Source organism: Simochromis diagramma, unplaced genomic scaffold (assembly GCF_900408965.1).
Source record: "Simochromis diagramma unplaced genomic scaffold, fSimDia1.1 OVJJ01000003.1, whole genome shotgun sequence".
In the NCBI taxonomy this organism is placed as follows: Eukaryota; Metazoa; Chordata; class Actinopteri; order Cichliformes; family Cichlidae; genus Simochromis; species Simochromis diagramma.
Window position 1 is genome coordinate 3,893 of NW_024386997.1, and position 11,576 is coordinate 15,468.

The 11,576-nt window shown below is 46.4% G+C and overlaps 1 protein-coding gene across 1 annotated transcript; it reads right to left on the reverse strand.

Annotated features, from left to right (window-relative positions):
- Window positions 1-1,069: 1,069 nt before the first annotated feature.
- On the reverse strand, window positions 1,070-2,337 carry LOC120739198. The gene is made up of 2 exons (XM_040040896.1): window positions 2,128-2,337; window positions 1,070-1,998 (listed from the first exon to the last, which is right to left on the reverse strand). Exons 1-2 carry the CDS (start codon window positions 2,335-2,337, stop codon window positions 1,330-1,332), a joined length of 879 nt encoding a protein of 292 aa, XP_039896830.1. The 3' UTR covers window positions 1,070-1,329.
- Window positions 2,338-11,576: the final 9,239 nt, after the last annotated feature.

Consider the following 11,576-nt stretch of genomic DNA (forward strand, 5'->3'; position numbering starts at 1 on the left):
ACCACATATTGTCATCGCTTTGCTTATTTGTCTTACAGTACTTTACTGTATATACTGTATCATCCACTGTAAAACACTGTACTTCAATATAAGTAATCATGGTATGTTTCACAGAAACTACCACTTTGGCTGCAAAAGGAGCATTAGCACCCTGCAGTACCCTGTACACTTGATATGGTGATGTGATATACTGTAGAACAGTGCTATGAAAACCATCTGAGTAGAGTAGAAGGTAGAGAGGTGAAGACAGACCTGCTTTCTAGTCTGAATGTTCTTATTACAGATGCCACTGTGAAGCGGCTTTGATGTGGGTGGACTCTCTGCCCAGCTTCCCTCATAGTCAGGCCGTGGTTAATGACATGGTCCACCAAAGTTGCTCTTATATCATCAGAAATATGGGTCCGTGCATGGCCTCTTCGACCTCCTCCTCCTGCTCTCCCTCCATCCATGCTTGCAAAGTTCTTGAATTGGCTAAACTGAGGGCTTTTTGTAGTTGGTTAATTGGTGTTCAGTTTTGCAAGTAAGTGCCTTCAGGTGTGTATTTGAGTGGTTGCAATTACCTGATGTGTTTTGTATTTTGGATACATGTGTTTTCCAAATGGCACCCTGAAATTTCATTTTGTGAACGAAGTGTCTTATATATGAAATAGAGTGTAGTATGCAGGACCATGTGTGTTGCATAATTGCAACTAGGGTGCAAAGTAGCGCTTTTGTTTAAGGTATGGGTACATGTGTTTGAGGTATGGTGACACAAGCGTCAAGTTGTGTTACTTTAGTCTAAGCATGGGTTTATAGTGTTCAAGCAACGGGCAAAAACTGTAATTACAGTTTTTCTCAAATGCTAAAACACATGTCACAAACGTTACCACCAGGTCCCCCAATGTCCAAACACAACACCCTTCTCTAAAGCTACATAAACACAACCACACCTTCCCACTGCAAAACTCAAACTCCCACACCAAGAGAGCAGCTCGAAGCTGTCAAAACTGTAAACACTATACACAGCATTACACACTACAGTAAAACAATTGAAAACACAATGCTCAATTTGTGAGAAGGTTCTTTGGTTCATAACTGCCAATGCATATTTTTATAAACTGTACAGTAACGGATCGTCATAGAACCCTGCAGAGGATTAGGCATTTAGATTTGAGAGTTTCACATGAAGACTATAAATCTATAAAAACATCCTGCATGTACGTACACTACTGTAACACAACTCAATGCAAAAACAGAATCTATCGCACACAACAGTACTCTCGGAAACATGATCAGGGTGTGAAGTCTTTTTTTATTGTCTACACGGTCATTTTACAGTATTACACACAGTCACTGTGCGGCATCATGTCGCCGAGCTGCATTGGGCCACATCACCTCATCCACATCACAGGCTATATTGTCCCTTGCTAGGCACCGCGGGAAAAACGCCCTGGAATGGCGAATCCATCCCTGGAAGGCCTCCACTGGGATGTCAGCACAGGCCAGCTCCATTGCCTGTACGAGGTTCTCTCTTGTGTATGACTGTCTGTCATACACCTTCCATCTCCATGATGAGAAGAACTCCTCTATAGGGTTCAGGAAAGGGGAGTAGGGTGGCAGACAGACGTTTAAAAAGTGGTCACTGTTGGTGGTGAACCACTCTCTGATTTGGTGTGTTTTGTGGAAGCGGACGTTGTCCCAAATGATCACATACATGTGATGTGCTAGCCTAGGATGGTGTTGTTGACGGTCCAGGAGGATGTCTTTTAGCTCCTCTAGGAAGGTGAGGAGACGTTGGGTGTTGTAAGACCCAAGGACAGCATGCCGGTGGACAAGCCCCTCCGTACCCATAGCTGCACAAAGAGTGATATTACCCCCCCGTTGGCCAGGAACCTCAGTGATGGCTCTTTGGCCAATGATGTTACGGCCTCTTCGCCTTCGTTTCTGGAGGTTGAAGCCAGCCTCATCCAGGAAGAGGTACTCATGGGGTCTGGCCATCGCGTCCAACTGCATTATCCTCTGTGAACATGAAAAAGCGTACAGGTGTTCAGAACGGTCAATCAGGTAGCACAGTATTGTCCAGAAGTAATGTCACTAAGCAACACAGTATGTCCACTAACTGTACTGTGGACATGGATGTATACGTACTTGCACATACTCGTAACGTTGTTCTATGTGTCGCACAGAGTTGCGTTTAAAGGGAACCCTGTAGACCTGTTTCATACTCATCTGTTGGCGCCGGAGAACTCGGTCTATTGTGGACACGCTGACAGCATCAATGTTCTCAAAGTTTACATTATCTGCAATGACTTTGTCTCTGATCTCTCGGAGTCTAATGCAGTTGTTCTCACGGACCATATCTGCAATGAGGGTTTCTTGTGCCGCTGTGAATATGGCAACCCTCCCACCTCTATGTGGCTTTCTTTCAACTCTAAAGAAAGAAACATGTGTTGTCAAATGACTGATTTATATGTAAAACTACATGTAAAGTAACAGACCACTTTCACAGGCCTGTAAAACTGTAGTGTGACAAAGAAAGCAATAGCGTACTATACCTGTTGTGTTGTCTAAATGCCTTGATAATGGTGGCCACGGTGAACCTACTCAGGTTTGGATGTACTCTTCGTCCCGCTTCAGCCATTGTCATGCCATGGACAATGACATGATCAATTACTGTTGCTCGCATATCATCTGTTATGATGGTGTGAGGTTGTCTTCTTCTCCCACCTGGACCTTCTCCTCTCTCTTGTTGGCCTCCTTCTCTTCCTCCTCTACTCCGAACTCCTCTTCTTCTTAGGCCTTCACCTCTTCCTCCTCTGATCTCAACCCCTCTTCCTCTTTGGCCTGCAGCTCTTCTCCTTCCGCACGCTCGAATGCCTTCATCCATTGTGATTGTTTGGCATCTTCACCAAACTATGCTTTTATAGGTTGGGTCACATCATTAGCAACAGGTGTCTTCAATTTTGAGTCGTTGTGTGTAGTGACTGACGCCAGGTGTGTTCCCTGTGTTCAAAGATTGGTGACTGTGGCAAGCATTTTGCATCACATGGGCTTTCATTTGAGAATATGAGCAGAGTTGTTTTGCAACATGTGTTTTAGCAAGGAAAAATGTGTTTAGATTTATGTGTACAGAGGGTTGTGTTTTGTGAATTGTGTCTTCATGTGACATGTGTTTATGGTACTGGAATATGGTGGCTACATTTAGTAAATGTGTTTAGACTACTGGTCATTTGGGTTACAGGATTGGCTTTTGTGTTTTAACATTTGAGAAAAACTGTAAAGACTTCATAATACTGTACAGTATCTGTCTCTGATCCACAGCATGCCTTTTGTCCCTCACCCCAGTAGATCCAGTAGTTTTCTATGTTTTACTGTAGAGTATTTATCTTACAATATAAAACACCTGTCGTTGTGATTTGACTCTATATAAATAAAATTTATTTGAATTGAACATTCCTGACTGAAATTTATTTTCTTGGGTTACCATGGTTACATATCACTGTTACCATGATTTTACATCCTGGGACAGTGACACAAGCAGAGCACTTTGGTCTCTGATTTCATTGCATGTCTGTCAGTCATTGACCCGCATTGAACTCAGACTGCCTTAAATGTTGAGAATGGCATGATCTCCTTATTGAAGCATTGTGTTTAACGACAACTCATAGAAGTAACAGACACACCAATGGTAGTTTAAAAGTTATTTTTCTATTTCCACATGGCATCACAGTTTATACTTATTAAAGCAAATGAAGGGTGTTCAAAGCTGTAGTTGCCACATTGATGCTAATATGTTATATTTGTAAACTAATATTTCAGTTTCAGTAATGATGACTGAGCGCTGTCACATAAAAGTTCTCATTTGCAATTATCATTACCTCCACCAAGCCCTTCCCATTACATGGCCAAAACCAAGAAGACTCAGGAGCTGGAGAGGAAAAGTCAATGTGAGTAACTTTTGATTTATTCATGATGAAGAAAAAAGAAAAAACACATCAGCATGTCAGAACAGACAATATGTAGTCAGAGAATGAAGATTTGACATTGTTTATTTCAAACTCTGGAGCTCAAACACCTTCTCAGACACATTAACCAGTCAGCTGGGTAGTGGGTGGCACTGCACCATGCTTGAGATGCTGTGGGCTGAAACAAGATAAAGCTTGATAAAGCTGTTCCTCATTGAAAATTCTTATTTATTGTTCAAATCTGCCCTATGAAGTCTTTGAAGACCAGAATATGGCAATTTGCAAACATTTGCTGTAGAGGAAGCTCTATTATTGTAGGTTAATAAAATATTCTGATAGAACCAGAAGTTATATGCAGAAGTCTTTAGCCACCCCTCTTCTTTAATATTTTGCTAGTAAAATGGGAAATAGGTGCAGAGATTTATTGAAATGTGTGCTAACAGAATTATGCAAACTCTTCGCCTTATATATTGTGTTTCAGTTCATGAAAAGCTTGAAATTAAATAGTTGATATGGCTACTTCTCTGTGTTCATATAGCTTCATATATCAAATATTGTTTAAATGACACTGTCAAACATGTGGGTTGAGAGAGCTTTTGTTCACCTTGTTGCACGCATTTGTTACCTTTTGTTACGGCTGTGGCCATGTGTGGCCTGTTTTCTGTCTGTGTTTTCTGTACTGTGCTTAAGACTTTTCCAGGTCCCTCCCCTAATGAGGAGTCGTGAGCGACTGATTGGACCATGGAGCGGTTGACTACCTTCAAAAGGCCGCTCTGACAGCTCCGAGGGGGGAGAGAGAGAGTGGAACGAGCGAGTAGCCGGACAGCCGTCGCGGCCCTGACCCTGGTGTTCCCAGCCCGTGCTTATCTTGTGTATTTGTGAGAGTGTGAAATTGTGAAAGCCGCTCCTAGTGAATTAGTTGAGCGCTTAGGCACTCTTGGGTTGAAGCGGAAGGGGTGAGCTGCCTTTTCTTTTGGAATCGTTTTCTCCTGTTTTCCGGGTAGGGAGCGAGGGATAGCTCTGTCATTTGTTTGTTTTGTTTTTCTTTCCTAGGGTTTAGTTAGTTTTCTCTGGTGGGACTTAGTTGGTTTTGTTATTATTTTGGCCTGGGCTCACCCTGGAGCTATGCTTCTTTTCCTTAAATAAAAACATCTTTTTACTCACAACTGGTTTGGATGTTTGGCTTGGGAACCAGGGCGGGGATTTGTCTCTCTCTCCTCCAACCTTATGTGCGTCCCTACCCGCCTAGACTGGGGGCGTAACATAAATGGGGGCTCGTCCCTTTTCGTTCGTGTGATTGGTTCGTTTCCTTTTTGCGTTTGTGGTGGGGGGGAAACGTCGTGCGCGAGTTTTGTGGCTCTGTTGCGCGGATGTGGTTGATTGTCTGCAGAGTTGTGTTTTCCTTTTTTGTTTTGCTCGTGATGTCGTTTGACATGGATGATTTTGCGCAACATCCCTCCATTGAAAAGTTGGAGCGGTGCACCACAGCAGATTTGTTGGTAGTGGCTAACTTATTCAGGGTGGATGTTCCGTTGCATGCCAAGAAGGCGGAAATTAAACAGTGTTTGGTGGGGAGACTGGTGGACAGGGGAGTGTTTGAGGGACAGAAAACCTCGCCGGGTGGGTCTGGGAGTTTTGAGACGGCAGTGGGGGCGGAGGCTGCTGGGGCCGTCCCGAAACCTTCCACGGGGCGGATGACGTCGGGGGCGGAAGCTCCTGTCGCCGTTCAATCTCCTGTATTTGACCCAAGTGGCCAGGTTGGGGCGGGTTTGGTGACGGAGGATCTCAGGCTTGCCCTTCGCTTGAAGGAGGTGGAGCTGGCGGCTAAGGCTAAGGAAGTCGAGCTCATGCATCTCCGTATTCGAGCTATGGAGCTTGATCATTCTCGAGCGAGAGACGCTGCTCCCGTTCCTGTAAGCACACTCCCCGACCCTCCCACCATAGACCAGTTTAACGCTAGCAAACAGATTGTTTTGGTACCTCCTTTTAGGGAGGGAGAGGTTGACTCATATTTCACTGCTTTTGAGCGCATCGCAACCACTTTAAAATGGCCAAAGGATGTCTGGAGTCTGTTGCTGCAATGCAAATTAATAGGAAGAGCGCAGGAGGTCTGTGCGAGTCTTTCTATTGCTGACAGCTTGGATTATGGGGTTGTCAAATCCACTATTTTGCGGGCTTATGAACTAGTCCCGGAGGCGTATCGACAGAAGTTCCGTGCCTGTCGCAAGTTTGACAGTCAAACGTTGTGGAATTTGCACGTGAGAAAACTGTCTTATTTGACAAGTGGTTGGCTGCCAGTCACGCGGAAGACTTTACTCAGCTAAAGGAGTTGATCCTGCTGGAAGAGTTCAAGACATGTCTCCCTGAAAACATTGTGGTGTATCTTAATGAGCAGAAGGTGGGGTTACTGTCTAAAGCCGCGGTCCTTGCCGACGAGTTTGTGTTAACTCATCGTGCTGCACTTTCGACAGAGCGCCGTGAGTACACTTCCTCCCCTCGTCCTGTCAGAAGTTATAGGGTTTCCCCTAAGTGCCAGATATGTTCTGCTGCTATTCCTGTGTCAGATCGCAAATGCTTTTACTGTCATGAAATCGGGCACCTCGTTGCTGCTTGTCCATCACTACAGCGCAGGGAGCAGGCCAACACGGTGAGGAAGCCGAAAAGTGTGGGTTTCGTTCGTTCTATGTCAGCTTCCACTTCACCTAGCAATGGAGTGGGAAGTGAAGGCTTTGATGAGAGCTACCGCCCTTTTGTGTCGGAGGGGTTTGTTTCGTTGAATGAAAAAGAGGAGGATCGGGTGCCGATCATGATTCTGCGTGACTCTGGGGCCGCGCAGACTCTTATTTTGAAGGGTATTCTACCTTTTTCTGATGACTCTTTTTGTGGTTCGGATGCTCTTGTCTGGGGTGTAAAAATGGATGTACTGCGTGTGCCACTGCACAATGTGTTTCTTCAATCGCCGCTCGTTTCGGGTTCGGTACCGGTTGGCATGCGCGACCAGTTGCCAGTGCCCGGAGTTGCGATGATTCTGGGGAATGATTTGGCTAACGGGAAAGTGTTTTCTACTCCGAGAGTGGTTGAGATACCGGTGCCTGATACTTTGTTATCTAACCCTGTCGCTGAGGAGCGTTCCTCCTCTGTTTTTCCTGCTTGCGCGGTAACTCGTGCGCATAGGCGCAAGTACGGTGACGTGGATTTATCTGATTCTTTTCTCTGCGCTGGTGGTGGGCCGGAGTCTGAATCTGAAACCCGTGTTTCATTGACGGGCGACTCTGAGGCGTTGCTGCCTATTAGCCCATCAGTGACACCTCAACTGTCTTTGGAAATCAACAAAAAGGAGTTGGTTTTGGCACAGCAGAGTGACCCGACTCTTGTGAGTTGTTTTTCCGCTGCCAACTCTAGCGACCAGTACCCTCGTGTTTATAGTGTCGAGGATGATGTGTTGATGCGTACTTGGTATCCGCCTACAGCTGGTGATTTGGGTTGGAATGTGTTTAAACAGGTTCTGGTGCCTCAACAGTACCGACCCAAAGTTCTTAGTCTTGCCCATGACAGTTTTTCTGGACATTTAGGTATCAGGAAAACCTATCACCGCATTCTGCGTCATTTCTTTTGGCCAGGATTGAAGAATGACGTTGCTAAGTATTGTCGTTCTTGTCACACCTGTCAGATTAGTGGTAAGCCTAACCAAGTCATTCCACCCGCTCCCTTACACCCTATTCCAGTTTTAGGGGAACCTTTTGAACACATCCTCATCGACTGCGTTGGTCCACTCCCTAAAACAAAATCGGGTCACCAGTACCTCTTGACTCTGATGTGTGTTGCTACCCGTTTTCCCGAGGCAATTCCATTGCGCACCCTTAAGGTGAAACCAGTTGTTAAGGCATTGGTGAACTTCTTCTCTATCTTTGGTTTACCAAAAGCTGTTCAAACTGACCAAGGCTCTAATTTCATGTCTAAGATTTTTGCTCAAGTTGTGCAGTCACTTGGCATTAAACATCGGAAATCTAGTGCCTATCATCCGGAGTCGCAAGGTGCGCTCGAGCGGTTTCATCAGACATTGAAATCGATGATGCGGAAATTTTGCCTTGAGTCTCAAAAGGAGTGGGATGAGGGGTTGCCGCTGCTTCTTTTAGCAGTGAGAGAAAGTGTGCAGGAGTCGTTAGGATTTAGCCCTGCTGAGCTGGTGTTCGGTCACACAGTGCGTGGCCCGTTGCGATTGCTTAAGGAGAACTTCCTGTCCGACACTGTTGCTCCTAAGGAAAATGTGTTGGACTATGTGAGCTCTTTCAGAGAGCGTTTGCATAAAGCATGCGCAATTGCACGTGATGCTCTCATTGCAACACAAGGTAGGATGAAGAGGAAGTTTGATGTGAAGGCTGTGCAGCGAAAATTTGAGGTTGGTGATAAAGTTTTAACACTTTTACCGGTCCCTGGATCTTCCCTCCAGGCCAAGTTCAGTGGTCCGTATACAGTGCAGGCGAAATTGAGTGACACGGATTATGTCATCGACACCCCAGAGCGAAGGAAAAAGTGTCGTGTGTGTCATATTAATATGATGAAGCCCTACTTTGCTGGTGGTGTGTCAACAGTTGCGACTGTGGTGCCAGTTTTTGAAACTCGGTATGACCCAGTAGGTGACGATTTGGTTTTCGGTTGTGCTGTGGGCTGCGCACGACTTAGGAATTCTGAGATCCTACGTGATTTAAGGTCACATCTAACTGGGATAGACGATGATGTCCGAAATGACGTGTGTCGGTTGATTGAAAATCATCCTAATCTTTTCTCGGACACTCCATCCTGTACCACCGTGCTGGAGCATGATATCGATGTGGGGGACCATCCTCCAATCAAACAGCATGCCTACCGGGTGAATCCCACTAAGCGTGCCTTTTTCCAGACAGAAGTCTCTTATCTGTTGGAAAATTGTCTTGCTGTCCCTAGCTCTAGTGCGTGGAGTTCCCCGTGTCTCCTAGTGCCAAAAGCGGATAAGACCCCACGGTTTTGTACAGATTTTCGGAAGGTGAACAGCGTGACCAAACCTGACTCCTATCCTCTTCCCAGAATGGAGGATTGTGTTGACAGGGTCGGTTCTGCGACATTCGTTACCAAGCTGGACTTGTTAAAGGGCTATTGGCAAGTTCCCCTAACATCACGTGCAGCCGAAATCTCTGCTTTTGTCACTCCTGACCATTTTCTCCAGTACACTGTCATGCCTTTCGGGTTGCGCAACGCTCCCGCCACATTCCAGCGGCTCATGAACATCGTGCTGGGCGGTGTCTGCAAGTGTGAAGTGTATTTGGATGACATTGTCGTCTATTCAGACACCTGGTCAGAGCATATGGAGACACTCACTGATGTGTTCCATCGCTTGGAAAGGGCATCCCTCACCCTCAATCTCGCCAAGTGTGATTTTGGTAAAGCCATGGTGACGTACTTAGGAAAGCAGGTGGGTCAGGGGCAAGTGCGCCCTATCTCGGCCAAAATCCAGGCCATACTGGACTTTCCTGCCCCTCAGACTAGGCGTGAGCTTCGCCGTTTCCTCGGCATGGTGGGCTACTACCGGGGTTTCTGTCAGAACTTCGCGGAAGTGGTCGCACCCCTCACTAGCCTCACTAGTGTGTTGAAACCTTTTGTGTGGACCTCTACGTGTCAGAGTGCGTTTCTAGCAGTTAAGACTCTCCTGTGCAGTGCGCCAGTGCTGGCCGCCCCTGATTTTGCACGCCCTTTCAAGCTGGAAGTGGACACCAGTGCAAACGGGGCAGGTGCCGTATTGCTGCAGGAAGACCATCATGGTGTGGATCACCCGATCGGCTATTTCTCAAAGAAATTTGATGTCCATCAGCGGGGGTACAGCACGATTGAGAAAGAGGCTCTCTCTCTGCTGTTCGCATTGCAACATTTTGAGGTGTATGTCGGTGGCAGTCCCTCGCCTGTGATTGTTTATACCGACCACAATCCCTTGGTGTTCCTCATGCGGATGCAGCATTCGAACCAAAGGCTAATGAGGTGGTCTCTCCTGGTGCAGGACTTCAATTTGGAAATCCGTCATAAGAAGGGCACTGAGAACGTGCTAGCAGACGCCTTATCCCGTGTTTTCCTTTAAAAGTCACTGTTCAAAACATCTATCAAGGAGATGTCTTTGATTTTGGGAAGGGGGGTGTTACGGCTGTGGCCATGTGTGGCCTGTTTTCTGTCTGTGTTTTCTGTACTGTGCTTAAGACTTTTCCAGGTCCCTCCCCTAATGAGGAGTCGTGAGCGACTGATTGGACCATGGAGCGGTTGACTACCTTCAAAAGGCCGCTCTGACAGCTCCGAGGGGGGAGAGAGAGAGTGGAACGAGCGAGTAGCCGGACAGCCGTCGCGGCCCTGACCCTGGTGTTCCCAGCCCGTGCTTATCTTGTGTATTTGTGAGAGTGTGAAATTGTGAAAGCCGCTCCTAGTGAATTAGTTGAGCGCTTAGGCACTCTTGGGTTGAAGCGGAAGGGGTGAGCTGCCTTTTCTTTTGGAATCGTTTTCTCCTGTTTTCCGGGTAGGGAGCGAGGGATAGCTCTGTCATTTGTTTGTTTTGTTTTTCTTTCCTAGGGTTTAGTTAGTTTTCTCTGGTGGGACTTAGTTGGTTTTGTTTATTATTTTGGCCTGGGCTCACCCTGGAGCTATGCTTCTTTTCCTTAAATAAAAACATCTTTTTACTCACAACTGGTTTGGATGTTTGGCTTGGGAACCAGGGCGGGGATTTGTCTCTCTCTCCTCCAACCTTATGTGCGTCCCTACCCGCCTAGACTGGGGGCGTAACACCTTTACCTTTACCTCTATATACCTTTATTAGTCCCACAAGGGGAAATTTCATAAGGCTGCCAACCTATTGCACGCAATGGCGGCGCCATCTTACCCTCCGACCATACATACATTACACAAAACATCACATGGGGAAGACAGGTCAGAGAGGTATAACATGGAAAATGCACCACATGAGGAAAGATAAGGAAACCCCCCCCCCCCCCCAGACTGAGCTCCCAACAGGGAGATCTGTTTGAGAACAGAAAAAAAAAACACCTCTGGCACCTAACACATGAAAAAACTCTTAATACACCAAAGAAACTTTGATTGAGGGATGGGATTCCGGCCCAGCAGCTACATGTCATATGCTTTGTTTACTCCAGGGATCAGCTGATTGCCCTGATGCTGCCCGGAGGAGGTATAGCGCTAGCCTGGAGTCAGAGGGCATATCAGCCTGATGTGTTTTACTGATTCAGTGAATCACAAGGATATTCCCAATGACAACCCGTCTGTTGAAAGCTTCCACACTATTCAGGCCAACAGGGACAGCTCTGCAAGCAGGAAGCAGAAGGAGTGGGGGAAGCTCGCATTTTCTTGTCAACAACCCTACTCATAGTCTAAGGAGCTTGGAAAGAAAGCAAATGGACTTCTGTAAGTTTACGTGTCACCTCTCAACTGAGAAGATGACACTTCAGTTCTAAGACCAAATGGTGGAGAGTCCCAGGTATTTAAACCCTAGGGGGAGTTGTTAATTAAGAGGATCGTTGACTCACTATTGATCGTGTGCTTCAGCAGAGGTTTCGGGTGAAACAATTGTGAGACCTTGCTTCACCCGATCATGTGACCTATCAG